This window comes from Nicotiana tabacum, chromosome 23 (genome assembly GCF_000715075.1).
Source record: "Nicotiana tabacum cultivar K326 chromosome 23, ASM71507v2, whole genome shotgun sequence".
NCBI lineage: Eukaryota > Viridiplantae > Streptophyta > Magnoliopsida > Solanales > Solanaceae > Nicotiana > Nicotiana tabacum.
Window position 1 is genome coordinate 119,943,206 of NC_134102.1, and position 20,252 is coordinate 119,963,457.

At 36.7% G+C, this 20,252-nt stretch overlaps 2 protein-coding genes across 3 annotated transcripts; both read left to right on the top strand.

The window, feature by feature from the left end:
- Positions 1-272: 272 nt before the first annotated feature.
- Positions 273-7,305, top strand: LOC107831804 (ATP-dependent Clp protease proteolytic subunit-related protein 4, chloroplastic). 2 transcript variants are annotated; one of them, XM_016659599.2, is made up of 8 exons: positions 273-598; positions 3,407-3,610; positions 4,198-4,253; positions 5,689-5,815; positions 6,010-6,087; positions 6,452-6,565; positions 6,658-6,771; positions 6,850-7,305. In XM_016659599.2, the coding sequence occupies exons 1-7, from the start codon at positions 341-343 to the stop codon at positions 6,727-6,729; spliced, it is 909 nt and encodes a 302-aa protein (XP_016515085.1). In that variant the 5' UTR covers positions 273-340; the 3' UTR covers positions 6,730-6,771; positions 6,850-7,305. The 2 variants fall into 2 exon arrangements, with proteins under 2 accessions (XP_016515085.1, XP_016515084.1); XM_016659598.2 differs by having other exon boundaries at positions 274-598; positions 6,844-7,305.
- A 4,265-nt stretch (positions 7,306-11,570) lies between these two features.
- On the top strand, positions 11,571-14,490 carry LOC107831803 (expansin-like B1). Its single transcript, XM_016659597.1, has 4 exons — positions 11,571-11,837; positions 12,565-12,671; positions 13,249-13,560; positions 14,040-14,490. Exons 1-4 carry the CDS (start codon positions 11,696-11,698, stop codon positions 14,241-14,243), a joined length of 765 nt encoding a protein of 254 aa, XP_016515083.1. The 5' UTR covers positions 11,571-11,695; the 3' UTR covers positions 14,244-14,490.
- Positions 14,491-20,252: the final 5,762 nt, after the last annotated feature.

Here is a 20,252-nt window from a genome sequence, read left to right on the forward strand (position 1 = left end):
AAATTAAATGAGACGAAGCTACACAGTAATAGCATCCCTCTTAAGTCTTAACTAAGAAAATGAAAAGCAAAAATAACTCCATAACTCTGTTTACCGAAGAAACAGTTCGCGATTATCATCTAATTTGAGTTTTGAATAAAAACTAAATACCATATTAAAAAGTGACTATAGCACGTCATTTCTACGCAAATACAATACATAATTGTTTGAGAATTGGATCAGCCCAAAGTGGTATGGCCCGGAGTCTAATACGAGTCGGGTTACTCCGAGTCTGCATCAATTCGAACCCCAGACTCTAATCCAATCCTTCACTCTTCACTCTCTTTGAGTTCCAAACACAATGGAAGCTGTGACTATCGCTTCCCAATTTTCACCGGCGACGGGAGTCCGGCTATCATCACCGGCGAGCTGCCGTTCGTCAGCTCCCAAACGGACTCTGAGTTTTTCGCCGTCTCCGAAATCTTCTCTATCGACGAGCTTTATCTCCCCATTCGTCGGCGGTAGTGTACTCGCGGACTTCTCGGGTCATAGAATTCGACCCGATTCTCTTCGACCTTCTTCCTCTAGCTCTCGCCCCAAACGTGGCGTTGTCACTATGGTAAGTACCGGCTTTGGCTTCCAATTTGGTGTTTTTTACTGATTGGTAAATTTAAAAGGAGCGGTTGAGACGTACAATCTGAAAGGAAATGGAATTTTTTTCAAGCTTTTGTTTCTATTGGCATATTTTTTAATCTGAACAAACAAGGAAAATACTTAATGATGATAATTTTAACATGGCGTGTTGCTCCGGTGAAGCTCTGCAATGATGGGTAGGTCCATGAATTATCGTGGTGGAACTTATATGCTAGTAAAATGTGGTAATCACACATTGGTTGGTGCAACATAGTATGGAGGGGTTGTGCTAGTGGAAGGTAGTAGGTAGCCGGCAGAATAGTTGAGGTGCGCCAAGCTGGCCCGGACACCAGATGTCATAAAAAAACATTGTAGGGAGGGGTTGAGTAATGATATATGGGCAGAATTGAGGAGTTTGTTAATTAGTATTGACATATTGTGATTGTTAGTAAATTAGTTAAGTATTAAATTAGTTTTATTAATAAGTGTTGTCCTCCCTCGGGGGTGCTACAGCGATAGCTCGACGAGTCCTTAGGACGAAAACCACAGGAGACAGGGTTTAAATCTCAACAGCGGTACCAAAAAATAAACTAAAAATGTAGATGATTTCTTTCCATCCACCTAAGCCTTGGTGGGTATAGTTACCTGGTTCCGATGCAGTTGTGCTGGGGGAGGTAGTACATACCCAGTGGGATAGTCAAGGTGACCACTAGCTGACAAGCACTATCTTTATAGAAAAAAAAAGAAGAACAATTTAGAAACTCAAAGTTCATCTGCCTTAGTTGTTTGGATATGATAGCCTTTAAAATGTTGGGACTTAGCAGTTTGGCAGTTTATTGTTTGGTTTGGTTTTGTAGAAACTGCCAGCACATAACTATGGTAATTCAGCGATTTGGTTTGTGTGTCATATTTATCGTAGTAGCACAAAAAGGTTTCGTAAAGTGGATAATGAGAATATGTGTAGAAATATTCAAAGATCCGAACCATTTTAAGACATCCAAAAAGTAAACTAAACTAAACATTCTAAGAAAATGGATTACTAAGCTAACTTCACAAGCATATAAAAGTTAAGATCTCTCTTGCATATGTAAAAGCATCCAAAACATGAGTTAGTCAACTCAACTAGGAAAATGAAACCGTCATACCGGATGACGAGTTACGCCTCTTTGTTTTCTGGTAAGAATTTTTTTTTTTTGAAATACATAGGATGGGTTGAATAATTGAATTTAGATACTAAACTCCTCAAACAAAACTGTAAACACCCAAGAATATGTCGAAGAGCTTTATGGTTTATGGTGAAGGAGTTTAATTGTTTAAATTAAATTGAAGTCCATATAAAAAAGGAAGAAATTAATAATCAGTGCTTTCTTTTGAGAGATTTGGTCTCTGGATATCATGGATGAGTGTTTGTGCTCCAAAGCTATATTGTGCCATTGTCCATATGTAGTCAAGCACATGATTCTCTTTTGATAAAAAGGGATTCTCAGAAGTTATTGCAAATCTGGTGTAGAAGATGATAGGCAATGGGAAACATTTAGAAAACATCCAATTGTTGTCTGACAATACTTCCAACCGGTAACTGTTATTGCCAAACTAAACTCCAAACTTTGCAATTAAGGTTCAGCAGCTTTATCTACCTTTAGGTAGTTTGAAGATTGAAATTGTCAGGAAACACGGACCAAATGGGTCATGCCAGGAAGTATCAAGCTTTCTCTAAGCAGCTGGTATAAACAGATCTTTTCCAATGGCAGTGGACAGTTGTGGAATGCTGTTCCTAATTACACATCTGGAATGCTAGGATGGAGAGAAATAATGGGTGCTTTTGTGATAGGAGGGACGATATTTCAATTGTATAGGCCGGATGTTTAAAAATCCGGGACAATCAAACCTCTGTATAACAGTCATCCTCTATAACAAAACTTCACTATAACGGTCAAGTTTTCCTTGGAACTAATTTTTCATGTTATGTTATAATATATGTTCTCTATAACAGCACTTCGCTATAGCAACAAAAAATGTCGGTACAAACGAGACTGTTATAGAAAGATTTGATTTTATGTGTGGAGTAAGAAGAGTATTGTTATTTGGACTCACTTTTACATCTTATGCAGTTCTTCAATCTATAGAAGGATGCTCTATTTTCAGTACTTACTTGGTACTATTTAATAAACTTCCTACCTTTTCATCAAAAAAATAGAAGAAAAAAAAGATTAACATGGTCAGGGCTAATCATTTGATCTGAAGAATTTTATTTTTGGCTGCATTAGAGTTTTAAGTCACTGTGTGGCCTGAACAAAAGACCTTATTGAAGAGTTTGATGATAGCAGAGGTACAAAAAAAAAATAGATAGGACTGCGATAAAGCAAAATAGAACGTGGAACAGTTTATGTGGCTACAATTGTTAAATTAGGAACTCTGTTCAAACTGGTTTGATATGCCTTGGGAAAGTGATCTGCAATTCATTGGGTTCTATGTTTCTTATCCACTGTAAATATTGTTAGATGGATTGTCTGGTGACATGGGAGAAAAAGGCATATTTATATTAACTGCTGATGATATTTTCTCGATTGACTTGAAGATTTTGGGTCACTAGAATAGAAATTAGTGGAGGCAGCGGCCTCGGAGGAAGTACACAAACTTTTGAATGATACCTACAGTTCAAAAAGAAAAAAAGAACACTTTTGTATGTACCTATTTTTCCTCATTAATGTGATGGAATTTTTAACAGAAAGTAGTATTGGTATTTTGTACTGGGACTTTAGTGCTCTAAACATGTGCACATTTTTGGTGACAGGTTATTCCTTTCTCAAGGGGAAGTGCATGGGAGCAACCTCCTCCAGATTTAGCATCTTACTTGTATAAGAATCGAATCGTTTACTTGGGCATGTCTCTAGTTCCATCAGTGACGGAATTGATACTAGCTGAATTTCTTTACCTTCAGTATGAGGATGAGGAAAAGCCAATCTATCTTTATGTAAATTCTACTGGCACAACCAAGGTAAAAACTGGTTGCTTTCTTTTCATTTTGCCTTGTATTTTTCATTATCTTATATCCTTGATTTTCCGGTCAAACGCAGCTGGTTGTATTGAAATTTTCGCTTCACTAATTTTCCAACGAGATAGCTTTATACAAGAAGTTGGAGTTTGGTATCAATGTATCAAATAGAGAGGGGTTTTCTTCCATTTAATAGTTGCTAATCTGCGGTTCTTCTGTAGGTATTGCTTGCTAGAGGATAAACTCAAACTGGTTATAATTTATTGCTTCAGGCACTGTGCTTGATCTATGTTAGGATCATGTTAGAAACAACTAAGACCCTTTTGTTTTACCAATTTGACCCTTATATTCTTCCAACTTGAAGGAAAGTGAGTGTGATATTGACAATTGATTGTGAAAGCCACTCTTGCTGCATTTCTAGTTTCAGAAATGCACTATACAGGCAGTTCTATGAGATCCTAAATATATAGCTGTTGTAAGCTAAGTTTGAGTTTCTACTAGACTTAATTTGAACCCTATTTACTTTTGATTACGTATAATTCGAACATGTTTTTATCATACTTACTTTCAGATAATTTTCTATTTTACAGGGTGGTGAGAAGTTGGGTTATGAGACAGAGGCTTTTGCCATATATGATGTTATGAGGTTACATATTGCTTCTCTATCCATTTTGCTCATTCGAGTCATATTTGAAGATGTCTCTTTAGCGTTGTTTTATGTTTTTTTTTACTAATTTGTTTTTCTGGTAGTGATTCTGTGATAAAAGACCTGAACGGTAAGATTTTTGTGTAGATAGGCTTTTGGTTCTTCAACAAGATAGATTTAGAATGGATGCTTGAGATTTGTCTGGTGGTTATTTTGGACTTGCCATTCTTAATATATCTTTACCAGGGGAAAAAAAGAAAAAAAGATGTGAAAGTGTTCGACCTTGGTTAGCTTCTCTCAAGTAATAAATTGATGTGATAAAGGTGCACCAGAAAATGAGAAAGCTGTGATAGGCTGATCTGCTGATAAGTATGGTTCTGTATATTTGCTCCGAAGGATCTTCACTCAGAAGCATATTTGGGACAGCTTATAAAAAAAGTATATTGTACAGAGGACTGGAGCCATTGTGCTTGCACTCTTGCCATATTCTAGTTTTCGTTATAATCACATGGCAAGAAGCAACTAGAGAATGCACTGTCAAGTTATTTTGGCAACTGAATATGTAGGATTAAATACCGGATGATTTGTACAAGGTAAGAGGTGTGCATCATATTTTAGCTTATCAAAATTTGGATTTTCAGAAAGAAGAGGGTGGGTGGTTTAAACCCAAGTCGTGTAGTATTTTACAGTGTATTGCCATAGAAAACGTAGGTCTCCAGTCGAAATGAGCAATTGCCTGTCTGTGTTTCCTATTTTGCAGTTCTCACAATTTGCAAGACAGTGCTCCTTGCTTGTACCAAAATGTAACTTTAGACTCTTCTTTTTCATACTAAACTATTCGTTATCCGAGTTTATAATTTATAGCCATTCTTGAAATCTTTTTTATTCAGCTAAAGTTTGTATTAAGGATCTGAAATAAATTAATAAAATTGTCTGCTCTGTAACAGTTAAATTATGTAGATGAGGTGGTTCACACAGTTCAACGTAGTATTAAAGCAAGCAATGGTCCTTGGTTTGAGTCTCACCACCCATCTAAAAAATATTTTCACACGCTTAACCTAAGGAAAAGAATCATGCTACGTGTGAGGGGGCATGTCGGGCCTAAAATAATTAAAATGTCCAATCTCTAGCACATTAAGCTTATAGATGCAGTGGTTCACACAATTCAACAGTTTGTATAGTTTTTTATTAGCAGTTTAACAAGTAATGTGTGAAAATTAAAGCACGTTTTTTAACTGCAAAAATGGCCGACATAAAAATTTCTGTATGCATATTATTTATAGGTGCCCTCAACATCAACATCTTCTGAAATTTCTGCTCTCATGCCCGCCCTCGCTTCCGCTACACTTGAGGAACTTAATGAAAGCATTATTCTTCTGGGACTCCTTTGTTTCTTGTAGCAATCTGCAACAGACACCTTTACTTTTTGCTGCAGATATGTCAAGCCACCTATATTTACTCTCTGTGTTGGAAATGCATGGGGAGAAGCTGCCTTGCTTTTAGCAGCTGGTGCAAAAGGAAATCGTGCTGCATTGCCCTCATCTACAATTATGATTAAGCAGGTCATTTGGAGACCTTTTGTGTTTCTGTCTTCCTTTCTCCCTGTTTTCTTCCCATTCCTTGATTATGTCGTCTAAAATATTCTCTATAAGACTATGACCTGTCCCTGAGTTCCGCTAAAAAAATGCAATCTTACAAACACATAATCATGACTGATATTAAAGATGGAATTTCTAATGCATATATACCTTTGCAGCCAATTGCTCGGTTTCAGGGTCAAGCAACAGATGTCGAGCTCATGAGGAAAGAAGTAAAGAACGTCAAAGCGGAATTGGTAATCTTTAAAATTTCTGTTAAGCTAATGCTTGCGTACTGTGACAAAAGTTCAAGGGACAACTTTGCACTTTTTAAGGATTTCTGTTTTCTGTTTTGTGATATCCTTTGCTGTTACTGCTACACTGTCTCATTTTCATCTTATTGTGCCGAGGGTCTATCGGAAACAGTCTCTCTACTCCTCCGGAGTAGGGGTAAGGTCTGCGTACACACTACCCTCCCCAGACCCCACTTGTGAGATTTCACTGGGTGGTGGTGGTTGTTGTTGTTGTTGTTGTTGTTTTGTGATACACATTTCTGCAGGATCGAAGATGAGCACTGTATTAATTAGCCTATTTTTCTAACTGTACACATTTATTTTTAAGGTGAAATTGTATTCAAAGCATATTGGAAAATCACCTGAGGAGATTGAAGCAGACATAAGACGTCCGAAGTACTTTAGTCCTAGTGAAGCAGTAGAATATGGAATTATTGATAAGGTATCTCCATGAAATAACTATCAATTTTTGTTTTTACTTGCTTCCGGATATGAAAGGACCTGCAGTTTACATTTTAACTTAAATGTCTAAAGGTTCTATACAATGAGAGGGGAAGAGAAGATAGAGGAGTTATATCCGATCTAAAGAAGGCCCAACTTATCTAAAAGTAGTCAGAGTCCCATCAGCCATGAAACCACAGGATTGAGGTAAGAATTCACTAACTAATATTATTTTGCTTCGCAAAGTAAGCAATCTCAAACCTGATAATTCATTTCTAGGTTCAGGATTACATTTGGCACCTACCTTTCACCGGCAATTCATCAACAAGGCTATTTCTAGTTGTGAGCACTTCCTTTTGTCCACAGATTTCCTCGAACTTTGTGTGAGGTCCCCAATTGTGACAGCTATTGTAATTGTTTTATACGGATCTTAGTCACTTAGATTCTGCATTCTGTGTTAGCTCAGCGGAATAGCTTATAGAACGCGTGTAAAGATTGGAACTATTTAGACAGTTTAGTTCTTAGATGTTCCAACATTTCAGTATGATATTTCAACTGCAAGTCTCTGTACACTAACTTTTAAGTGGAGACCTCAGAAAGGCAAAACAATGAGACTGATGTTTCATTGTTGAATGCTGAAGTATCAATTACTTCATTTAGTCCATCTTTCTTTTGTAACAATGACTAGCGAAGGTTTTGTTGGCAGATAAATTGAGACCTTCCATCTGGACTTTCCATCAATCCATCATATTCCTCAATCAGACAGATGTTTGCATCTGCACAAGTCTTCATTCATCTCCACCATTTACTTAATGTTGATGATTCCCATATTTAATTTAACTGAATGGTACACACTACATGACCAACTACGTATTCTAGAACTGAAATTGCTAGTTCTTTTCGTGGGCGCTCCACCATTTCAATAATTGTCTCTTTTCCTGGTGCAAAACTTGGAAAGAGAGACATCTGGAGAGAGGAAATTTCTAGTTTTAACTTGGTGGGGATTTTGCTTTACAACTCGCAGCAACAACTTTTGATTGTTACCCTTTTGCTGGTTGATTAGTAGCTTCATTATAACTTTTCTCTCTGACTTTTTCCTGTTTAAGTTTCTAAGCTCATAATAGCTGACCTTCTCCATTTATCCTAATAAGACAAGTGTATGAAGCAGATATTAAAGAGTGACAGCTTGAATTTGAACTTTTATAACTGATTTCTCTAAGCTTTACAAGTGTTTACATAATTTTTCATAGCGGATTGGACCCATTCATGGAAAGTCGAATTTTGCTTACCAGTTCAAGCCCATTAGGGTCACTGTCCAAGAATTCGGTACTGTGTTTGCTTTTGGTGCTTACTGTCAGCTTCTTGATCTTTTTTTTTTTTTCTGTTTCATCTTCTCATATATGGTGCCAAAGTACAGGGGATTTGAGTTGCAAATTTATTATGCTCCTTACTTTGATTTTATGTGAATTTGAGAGGGTCGGTAACTTGGTGGTTAACATGCCTTGACTTGCATTATAAAAGCTCTCACTTGGGAAGATGGGCAATGCCAGGTTCTTGTTAGAATTTTGCAGACTATGTTTACCAACTTCGTAAAGTTGTCTTGGAGCAACGGTAAAATTGTTTCCATGTGACCGGTTCGAGCTGTGCAAGCAGCCACTAATGCTTGCATTAGGGTAGACTGTCTACATCACACCCCTTAGTGTGCGGCCCTTCTCCGTACCTTGCATGGATGCGAGATGCTTTGTGCACTGTAACTTCCTAGAATTTCTTTGGGTGGGATTGGTTAATTAATTCCTTAATCTGATAGTCTTGAAGATGAGTGGAGTTTGTTTGAAGCTTAAAACTTTTATATTTATTTGGTTCCGACTTGAATAAAACTAAATCGACCCAGATGTAAATTAAAATAAATTTTGTTCTTATTATTTCTAAACTATTGATAAACAATGTAGTATGGAACTATCTTTCTATTTAAGTTATTTGCACTGAGATTTTGAATCACGACTGATAACAACTTTTAAACTTGAAATTGAGATTTGTATAGTGACATGTTGGAGTCTTCAACTTCTGAAAGTACCTAATAGAAAATATGTTGGTGCCCATTGCATCAATGTGTAAAGTGTCATTTAGACAACATGCATCTTAAATGATGTTTGGACAGGTTTATAAGTTGGTCAATTGAGTGTGTAGAAGCACTTTTTGGCTTATCTATACATTTGTTCAACATAAAAATATTTGCAAGTTAAGTATTTATAAGCTAAAGTTAGTCAAATATCACAAGTTTGCCACTAGCCACTTATACTAGTTAAAAACACTTTTGGTTTGATCAAGATTTTTATTATTTTATTTCTAATATTTTTTCAAATTCCAAAATACCTTACAGAACAAAGTCCTTAATTCTTTCATTCAACTTTCGTTGTTCGTTCTTTTTCATGTATAAATACTTTAAAAATCCTAAGTTCATTTCACTCACTTTAACAAAAAAAATAAAAAATCTTCAAACATGTAAATAATTATTTATAATTATTATCACTTGATGCTCAATTGCTCATCAATTACTTTTAATCAGTTAAACATACTCCTTATATCGTCACTTTATTGCATGGTAATCTCTAATAAAAGTAATCAGTGTACAACTCAAAGCGCTATTGATTAGAGGAACACCAATTAAATAATAATGCTTTTGATAACTCCAAGTGGATGACAAATATTGGAAGTCACCCTACCATTTCTTCCAAGTAGCCAAGCAAAAGTTAACGAAATAAATAAGAAGCTGAGTGCTTTTCCCCCAGATTTTGAGTCTGGTTTTGTGCTTTTTAATCAAGTTGTACGTATTCTTACTAGATACATATGACTAGAGCATTTACTTTATTTGACAGCTTCTTAGTGCGTTTGAACCAAACATTGGGGTTCTTACAAGTAGTTTAGTATCCCAATTGCTCATAAACCTGACCTGGCAACTTAATCCAATATTGCCTAGTAAGCAAGTTCATATCCCCTTGTTAGAACAACTGCAACACCAACAACAATGATTAAATTCTAAACAAGTAGAAGTCGATTATATGTATTTTTGGGCATAAATTTCTTTGATAAGGTTAAGAGACTCCTAAAAAGCATAGGGTTTTAAGTAAACATATTATCATGAACATATTCTTAAATTATGTGCTTATAGATATTCTTTTTTATTATGTCCTATCATTCGCTATTTCATATCACCTTGTTAGAGATATATAATATTGTGACACCCTAGACAAACACATCGACAAAATACAGAAAATATGTTGGTTATATAAGTAAATAGGTCTCGTATCCTAGTGACGTGTTTTAAAGCCGTGCAGGCCTAGGGCCAAAGCGGATAATATCACTAGAGGGCTGGGCTGCCATATGGTATCAGAGTCACTCCGCGTGCAACCTTGAATAGTGGTGGGGCAAATTAAACCTCAGCAAGGACCTTGAGGTCCTAAGAGAATCCCACGTCGACAAAATACAAGAAATATGCTGGTTATATAAGTAAACACACTTCATACCCTTGTGACGCATTTTAAGGTCGTGTAGGCCTAGGCCCAAAGCGGACAATATTACTAGAGGGTTGTGCTGTTACATATATTATGTGACATCCTAGTTGAATCTCACAGCGACAAAACACGAGAGTGATGATGGGTATATCGACATGCCTTAGACTCTAGTGACGCGTTTTAAAGCCGTACGGGGTTAGGCCAAAAACAGACAATATCACTAACATGTTGGGCTGTTACAAATATTATGCAACAATCTCCTAAAATTGTTTATAATTGCTATGGGCTGCTTCACCCGTTACCTTAATGGTTTAATATTTGTATCATTCACACCTGCAATCTCATTATCTGTTTTCACCTTTAAGTTCTAAGCAAGTATATATACCATTTGGATTTAGTTGAATGAGTTGCACAAAATTTGTAATCTGGCTTTGAGCCAAATGTCTATTGGTTCAAGTTAATTTGGCTTGTAAAAATTTTAAACAAATAGTTGGGAGGGATAGGATTTCGTGGGCAATCGTCATGATTACGTTTTTCATAATGTAAATTAGTACAAGATGTTATGACATAATCAAGGGTTAAATTATCTTATTACAAAGTCCAGTAATACTTTTCTTCCATTTTTTCTTTTTATGATTTTATTCCTTAGCCGCCACACTACTGATTCTAAGACGCATAGGAGGATAAAGAGGAAGAAAGCAGTCTGGATATTGGCCACCTATACTTTCCTCTGCACTAGCTTAACCAATCAATTCAATATAGTATTATTCAACAGGGATCTACATTATATACATTGATAGTGTAATTTTTTTTTATTATCACTTTATTCTAATTATATGTTAATACCAATTAATGCTTACATATTCTAGAAATTTACCTATAATTAACTTAAGTGACCTGTAAATAGTTTTTAAAATCATCAATGCATAGAACTTAATTTCGTCTAATAATAGTGACTTCTAATTATAAATGTTTTTCTGTCATGTGAGATGGATAAAAATAAAAATAAAAAAAATTAAAAAACAGAAAATGAAATAAGACGTAAGTATAATTCTTCCAATGTCGATGGTGGATATACACATTAGTTTAGATTATAAGAGGTGCAAGTAAAGATATTTCTTCTTGTCGCTAATAGTATATAGAACTGGAGGTGCTATGGTAGCTAAAAGTTACACAATGAGTTAAATAATTGGAAAATAAATGTTTAGTACGAAATAATTAATTAGATATACCTTGTTATTTGCATAAAATATAAATTATGCCTTTTGTACTTTTCATACTATATGGCATGCCATTAATTTGGAGTAAAGAATGATGAAATGGTCTTTTGGAGTCAATACAGATGTCTTCTTCTACATAAAATAATGTATCAAGTCTAAGTACTTAACCCCCATCTTCCACTTGCAATTCCCTACTCCTTAGTGGAATAAATCATGTAGAAAAAGAATAATGCATAAATTAACAAAAATGGCCTCGTTGGCTGCTTCCAATAGTTCAAAACTTCAACTATATATATAGCCGTTTCATTTCATCACTTCACATCCCACTTCTTACTTAGAATCTTGATTGATATTCCTTTTGGATATTTGTCTAAGTAGGTTTGAACTTTAGCATTAGATATGAGTTTAGTAGCACTCAAAAACCACTGCATTTTTCTACTAGTGACACTGATTTTTCCTGCAATTTGCTATTGTGAAGAAGCCAATTCCCTCTACACTAGAGCAACCTATTATGGCAGCCCCGATTGCTATGGAACCCCTAGTATGTATTTTATTTCTTTTTTAACATTCTCTTCTTATTATCTGCACTAGCATTTTTTTCCCTATAAAGTACTGATAGACGTGGCAAACGTGGTGGCTTAGCCACATATAGTAAAATGTGTTCAATTGAACATCCTTCGTCAGAAAGTTACAACAAGTATATAAAAAATTATATTATGTATGTAGGTCAAGTAATTGTCTCCGTGTGACTTATAAGTCACGAGTTCGAGCAATGAAAGCAGCCACTAATGCTTACGTTAAGATAGGCTATCTACATCATATCCCTTGTGGGTGCAACCCTTTCCCCGACCGTGTGAATGCGGAACGATTTGTCCACCGAACTGCCCTTTTTATATAGGTCAAAAATTACTTTTAATAGATATATATTAAACATTGAACATCTTTTGCAAAATTCTTGGCTCCGCCAACAATCCGGTGTTTTAGGTTGAATTTGGGCGGGTTAAGAATGGGTTAAAACAAAATGTTACTAACATATTCATATATTTATAAAGCTAAAAAAATAGGATAGATGATAAATAACTAATCCGGGGGATACATGAAAAGAAGTATGGGAAGTTAAATACAAGTTGCTCATAGTTAGAAGAAGAGCTCACAGTTCCATAACTCGTATTGTATTTGTGTGTCTATAAACCGGCATTTTACTTATATTATGGTACAATTAAGGTTATAAGGTAATTAAAAATGTTGTTACAAAATATATAATACAGGTGGAGCATGTGGATTTGGTGAATATGGGAGGAAAATTTATGATGGGAAAGTGAGTGGAGTTTCTAGGCTCTACAGAAATGGAACTGGCTGCGGTGCTTGCTACCAGGTATTAATTATATATCCTTTTATGCCACTTGTCTTTTTTCATATGCGTTCGCAAATAATTAAAACCATCCAATTGCACTTTGTTTTTGATTAGTCATTGGCTAATCATATACTATAGTAGCTATACTAAACATAATCCTTTCTGTTTTGAACTGTTAGAAAGCGATGAAAATGACACCCACTTAACCATCAAAATGGTGGAAAAGGGAAGTTTTTTATTTTTGGTGGAATTTTTTATTTAAAATTTGGAAATCAAAAGATTAGTTCATGCATGATTACATTCTTATTTGTAATTTCTGGTAAATTAATTATGATCAAAGTTAGGGAAGAGAAGCACAAAAAAAATAAAAATTAATTTTATATTTCCCTCACAAATTTTTATCTTTTCGAGATAGGAGTTGTAGTCTGGTTGTTATAACACTGTCTTTTTAATTCCACGAAACCATCAAAAAATTTAAAAAACAACCCAAAAAGAAACAAAAATTTTCATTTCCTATATTATTTTTGTACTTTAGTTTCCTATATGTTGATATTCTTCATTTTATTTTGATTTTGTTTCTGTAAATTACAAACTGTAGGTTAGGTGCAAGGTATCAGGTCATTGCACAGACGAGGGCACAAAAATAGTAGTGACAGATTATGGGGAAGGAGACCATACAGATTTTATACTAAGTGTACGTGCCTATTCAGAAATGGCTAGTCCAGGAATGGCTAGTCATTTATTGGCCTACGGAGTTGTTGACATTGAATATCGCAGGATTCCTTGCCGTTACTATGGTTACAATTTTATGATCAAAGTTCATGAAAACAGCAGGTTTCCTAACTATTTGGCCATTGTCCCAATCTATTTAAGTGGTGCATTTGACGTTCAAGCTGTCGAAGTTTGGCAGGTAAGTCCTACATATATATGTGTCTGGTTGTTTTTAGACCACTTTAGTAGTAGTACCAGTAATAATTAATGATAGGCTATGGTGCATTCCCTAATAATTTACTGAACTTTATCCACTATATATAATAATAACGTTACAATTTTTTTTGGTTACGTTAAAGTAACAAATTTTGCATGAATTACTCTAAAAAAATCAAATATTTCGACTTATCAATCCATAGATTCCGATAGAAAATAAATAGGAACTCAAAACAAGTACATGTTCGAAAATCATTAAATAACTTCTTATCAACTGAAATTGTAACAAATAGTAGATATGAACTTACCTTTTAGTCCGCACCAGAAATTATTTACATTCGGTAGATGAAAAAGTATATAAATATTATAATAGGTTCATTTCTAAGAATCTTTTGATGATAATGATAACCGGGGTTCACTGCTAAAAATCTTGAAGGTGGAGCTTTGCTTGATTTTGTGCAGGCTGATTGCAAGGAGTGGAGGGGGATGAGAAAGGCATATGGAGCAGTATGGGACATGCCAAATCCACCAACAGGATCACTCACATTCAGGGTTCAACTGAGTTTCTCTGCCTATGGGGAGGTCAAGTGGGTGCAGCTCGCCGATGTTCTTCCCGACGAATGGAAGGCTGGCATTGCTTATGACACCAACCTTCTGCTCGACTAAATTCCCCATAGAGAACTACTTAGGCACTAGGCTTGGCTTGCTTTTTCTACTTTAATTGTTTTCATTTTCTTTTCTTCAATGTAATGTGATTGCATTCTCCTTTAAGTGTTTTACCTAAAGATATATATATATATATATTCATCGAATAAACGATACTCAGAAGATTAAGAAAATTGTGATGTTGTATGGGCTGTATAGGCGATGAATTGTGGTGATATAAATAAATAAATAGTGAGATTTTTAATAATCTTTTTTCTTTTTTTATAATACATATCTAAAGTTTTAGCTTGTATAATGAGAATCATTTCAAGAGTTATTCCTAGGACAAGAGTGGGTTGCTCTAGTGGTGAGCACCCTCCACTTCTAACCAAGAGGTTGTGAGTTCGAGTTACCCCAAGAGCAAGGTGAGGAGTTCTTGGAGGGAGGGAGTCGAGGGTCTATCGGAAACAACCTCTCTATTCCAGGGTAGGGATAAGGTCTGCGTACACACTACCCTCCCAGACCCCACTAGTAGGATTATACTTGGTTGTTGTTGTATTTCAATAGTTATTCCTATTAGATATATTCATCAAAGAACTTTAATTTTTGACCCGGGCAAAGAACTTTAGGTTCAAAAATTAAAGGATAATCTACGCGGTATGCTTACTGAAAACTCCAGTTAACACGATATATAATTAAAATTAAAATATTTATTTTATCCTGTATACTTATTTTATAAATTTATTTTATCCTATATACTAACTTCATAAATTTATTTTACAATGTATACTAAGTTCTCGGCTGGCTATTTAAGTTAATTCCTTTTTGTTGAAATCCACACCCATTTGATACTTTGTTATTCGGGCTACGTGTTCAATTTATACATGGGCCATTTTTAGACTCATTTTCCATGGGCTAAAATATGAGCTCTAATTCAAATTGGATTTTTTCGTTCCTATATACTATTTGAAACATTATTATCAAATATTGAACATATGAATATACAGACGTCTGAATTACTATACTTTTAATTGAGTGCAGGTTCATCTGATTATTATAATACTAACGTGGTACAATTGTCAAGTAACTGTAACACAATTGGAGAAATATCAGGAACAGTGAAGTTGATTGATATGCAAACATCTCCGGCAATTGTGGAATATGAAAGTATCATCATAACAGAACATACGCCAAATGTAATTGAAGTAGGCCAAGTTTACCAAGACAAGCAAACAATTGTCAGTATAATGAAGCACTGTTCTGTCATGAATAAGTTTCAATTTAAGGTGAAAAGATCTAGTGCAAGAAGGTAGGAACATTTTATTTGTCAAATTCATATTCTGTATAAGTTGTAATTTTTTTGTATATAAATTATTTAAGACAAGTTGTTGTGCATAAATAGCCTCGTATTCTGTAGCTACAATTTGCATAACATTTTTTGAATTATTTTTATTCTGTAGCTACTGCCTCGTATGTGTTGGAGACAATTGTACGTGACACTTTAAGTCCACCAACATAAATGATTCAGCATTGTTCAAGGTTCGAAAATTCAACAGCTTGTACACATGCTCTTTGATGGACAACACATATATACAATGCAAATCTACTGCAATAGTAGTTGGCAGCATGGTGATGCCAAAATATGCGGATCCTAAGATAATATACACACCAAAAGACATACAAACGGACATGTTGTCGGATCATGGTATGAACTTAACATACATGCAAGCTTGAAGAGCAAAGGAAAAGGCTTTGAAATTTTTGAGAGGTCATCCTACTGATTCCTACAGTCGCTTGCTGAGTTATTTGTATATTCTGGAGAAGACTTATCCGGGATCGGTAGTGAAATTGCAAAAGACTGAAGATAACTGTTTCTTGTATGCATTTGTTGCACTTAGTACGTCCATCAAGGGCTGGGAGCATTGTAGGCCAGTTGTAGTAGTTGATGGAACTTTCTTGAAGTCGACATATAGGGGAATCATGCTAATATCTAGCACAATGGATACAACAAGTAATGTAGATTAATTGTAAAACTATTGTTATGAAGTTATTTTTGAGACTGTATTTTTTATATTTTCAAGTTTTATTACAGAAATTAAATTTCTTTGTAACGACCCGTCCTGTCGTTTTGCTTTCTAGATTTCCATTTCCCTAAATAAGACTCTCCGTATGTGCTCTTACTGTTTTATGACTTGCGGGGATGGTAAGTTCTGGATTTGGAAAGGTTCGGGTTAAAATCGGAACACTTGGTTCCTTAGTTTGACTTTTAAAAGGCTAAGTTTGACTTTGATCAACATTTTGAGTAAACGACCTCGGAACCGGGATTTGACGGTTCCAATAGGTTCGTATGATAATTTTGGACTTGGGCGTATATTCTGATCGGGTTTTGGATGATCCGGGAGCGTTTCGGCGCTTAATGTTGAAAGTTGGCTTATTGAAGGTTTAAAAGTTTTTTAAATTTGATTTGGAGTAGATTTTTTTGTTATCAAGGTTCGTTTGGGCTTCTGAGCCTGAGAATAGTTCCATATGGTGATTTAAGATTTGCACGCAAAATTTGGAGTCATTCCGAATAGTTTAGGTATGTTTCGGCGCATTCAGAGTAAGTTGGAAGAATTTGAAGTTCATAAGTTGATTCTATTGGTTTTGGGTCGCGATTCTTAGTTTTAATGTTGATTTCCTCGTTCTGAGGGTGTGAGCGAGTCCGTTTTATGATTTTAAACTTGTTGGTATGTTTGGTCGGGGCCTCGGGGCCCCCGTACTAGGTTTGGAGGGTCGGCGGAGTTTGGTTTCCTATTTTGAGAAGGGCTGCTGGTGCCTGGCATCTGGTGCGTTCGCACCTGCGGTGGGAATGCCGCATGAGCGCAGGTACGACGCCTGGCTCACAGAAAAGGAAAGAGGAAGGGGGATCAGAGTCCGCAGAAGCGGACTCGCTTCTGCGATGTGGGGGATCGCAGGTGCGGAGGGGGCCAGCGTGGGCGAGGTCGCAGGTGCGATGGGTGAGCCGCAGAAGCGGGATCACAGGTGCGGCTCCACGCCACAGGTGCGCCCAGTGCTGGGACTGGTGCCTTCCGAAGAAGCGGACCTCTGTCCGCAGAAGCGGCGCCGCAGGTGCGGCCCAAGGTCCGCAAAAACGGAATCGCTGGAGTTAGTAAGGGCTTTTATTACGGGACTTAGGCCTTTTATCTCACTTTTTCATTTAGTCTTAGGGAATTTTGAGAGATCATTTGTAACGACCCGACCGGTCATTTTGAGCTCTAGCGCGTCGTTCAGCAGTTTGAGGCCATGAGCAATTTCACTTCAGGTATTGTGACTGGTACGCGTGGTCGGAATTGAAATTTTGGAAGTTCAGAGTTCATTTGAAAAGAAAATTCTCATTTCGGAAGCTTTAAGTTGGAAGAATTGACTAAGGTGGGATTTTTTGAGTAAACGATCTCAGAATCAGGATTTAAAAGTTCCAACAAGTTCGTATGATGAATTCGGACTTGGGCGTATGTCCGGATCGAGTTTTGGATGCCCCGGGAGCGTTTCAACACCTATTGTGGAAGTTAGCATTTTGGAAGAATTCCATAAATTTGGGTTGAAGTGCATTTTAATGTTATAGATGTCCGTTTGAAATTCTGAGTCTGGTAATAGCTCCGTATGGTAATTCTGGTATTGGGAGCACGTCCGAAAGTGGATTCAGAGGTCCGTAGGTCATTTTGGAGTTATTTGGCTAAAGTTAGAAATTTGAAGGTTTTTGAGAAGTTTGGCCGGAAGTGGACTTTTTGATATCGGGGTCGGAATCCAATTCCGGAAGTTGGAGTAGGTCCGTAATGTCAAATGTGACTTGTGCGTAAAATTTGAGTACAATCAGACGTGATTTGATATGTTTCGGCTTCAATTGTAGAAGTTGAAGTTTCGAAGTTCATTAAGTTTGAATTAGGGTACGATTCATGATTTCGATGTTGTTTGATGTGATTTGAGGTCTCGAGCAAGTTCGTGTTATGTTATGGGATTGGTTGGTATGATTGGATGGGGTACCGAGGCGCCCGGGTAGATTTCGGATGGTTAACGGATCGAATTTAGAATTTGAGGAAGAGCTAAAGTAGCTGGGCATCTGGGGTAACCGCACCTGCGTGAAGAGGGCCGCAGGTGCGAGCCCGAAGGTGCGGGAGATGACTAGCAAAAGCAGAAGGAGCCAAGGCTGCTGAGAACCACAGTAGCGGAAGGATTTGCGCACCTGCGATGGCGCAAGTGCGATGTCAGTCCGCAGAAGTGGCAAGGGCCGCAAGTCCGGATGGAGCTCCGCAGAAGCGGACACCCAGAAGCGGCCTAAGAGCCGCAGGTGCGAAAATGTCGCTGGGCAGTGGGGTTTCTTTAAAACGGGACTTGGCCCATTTTTCTCCCATTTTCATTTGGTTTGGGCGATTTTGAAGATCTTCAAGGGGAGATTTTCAGCAAGCAACTCAAGGTAAGTGATTCCCCCTTATTATAAGTTAAATACATGGTTTGTATAAGAATTTAAACATGAAAATTAGTAAAAATTGTGGGGGTTTTGGTACAAAACCTAGAATTTGGTATTTTGAATTTTGACCACGAATTTGGGTATGGAATGGTGAATAAATGATATATTTGAGTTCATAATGTTATGTGTAATGATAACCTTCAAAATTTTTTGGAATCCGGGCATGTGGGCCTGAGGGTGATTTTATCAACTTTTCGATCGGGGTTAGAAATTGTTATAAATTGAATTATATTGAGTATTTGAGTATATATTAATGGGTTTGCATAAGCATTAGCTAGTTTTGGAGCAACAGACATCAGTTTGAATTGTCGGAGCGGCCTTGGAGCCGGTTATGGAATTTCAGAGCAAGGTAAGTCTCCTTTCTAACCTTGTAAGAGGGAATTAACCCCATAGGTGAACTAAATTATTGTGTGCTTTTATTTGTTGGGGCTACGTATGCACGAGGTGACGAAAGTCCGTACGTAGCTACTAGCTATGCCTATGTCCGGGTAGTTTTAGGCTCACATCATGCCTTGTTGATATTGTTATTGATTTATGTTTATTGTCTGCCTTGAGAGGGAGCGAGACTGAGTTTGCTTATTAAATGTTTTGAAAGGAGTGGAAATTGAAGAACTTAAGATTTAAAAGGTTTCATTTGAACTTCGGAATTTCGAAAAGGATTGAGTAATGCTATAATAGATTAAGGAATCTATGTGTAACCGCGTCGCACGTATGTTTCACGAGCGGGGTAATTTCCTTAAAAGTTTCAAGTTGAATTTCCCTTATTTTAAAAAGAATCAAGAAAGAGATATGATTTAAATGTTAAACTTATATTTGGCCGCGTCGCAGGTAAGATTCGCGAGCGGGGTATTTCCTTAAATTTATATTTGACCGCGTCGCATGTATGATTTGCGAGCAGGGTATTTTCCTTAAATTTATATTTGACCGCGTCGCATATATGATTCGCTAGCGGGGACCGCATCGCATGTATGATTCGCGAGCGGGGACCGCGTCGCATGTAAGATTCGCGAGCAGGGACCGCGTCGCATGTAAGATTCGCGAGCGGGGAAATTTATAGATGCATCTATGGTTCGCGCCATTCGACCCTCGGCAGTGCACAATTTACTTTTATGTTGGATCGGGTCGTATGCCTCGGCATTTCCTATATATATTATCCTCATGGAATCGTGTGTAATATTGGCAAGAAGCCGGTGTATCTGAGGTTTTTCCCTGATTTAAATTATGACCATCTCTTTGATGAAATCCACCATCTCTATATATGCTCCGGTTACGGAGGGAACTTGCTAGTTGAGAGCTCGAGTAAAATTGTAAAGAGGAAAATTATGCCACGTATTTTATACATGTTATTTCATATATTTACTCGATTTCATATCTATTCACTTCTTTACTGTACCTGATATTAATTATAGCCCATAGTAAGTGTCCGAATCGACCCCTCGTCACTACTTCTTCGAGGTTAGGTGGTATACTTACTGGGTAAGCATTGATTTACGTACTCATGCTACACTTGCTGCATATTTTTGTGC

Excerpts from the sequence above, each read along its gene's own strand:
- LOC107831804 (XM_016659599.2), top strand. The coding sequence starts at position 341 with ATGGAAGCTGTGACTATCGCTTCCCAATTTTCACCGGCGACGGGAGTC. Across the intron at positions 4,254-5,688 it reads GCCATATATGATGTTATGAG|ATATGTCAAGCCACCTATAT; the intron begins GTTACATATTGC and ends TTTTTGCTGCAG. Across the intron at positions 6,088-6,451 it reads AGAACGTCAAAGCGGAATTG|GTGAAATTGTATTCAAAGCA; the intron begins GTAATCTTTAAA and ends TTTATTTTTAAG.
- LOC107831803 (XM_016659597.1), top strand. The coding sequence starts at position 11,696 with ATGAGTTTAGTAGCACTCAAAAACCACTGCATTTTTCTACTAGTGACA. Across the intron at positions 11,838-12,564 it reads CGATTGCTATGGAACCCCTA|GTGGAGCATGTGGATTTGGT; the intron begins GTATGTATTTTA and ends TATATAATACAG. Across the intron at positions 13,561-14,039 it reads AAGCTGTCGAAGTTTGGCAG|GCTGATTGCAAGGAGTGGAG; the intron begins GTAAGTCCTACA and ends GATTTTGTGCAG.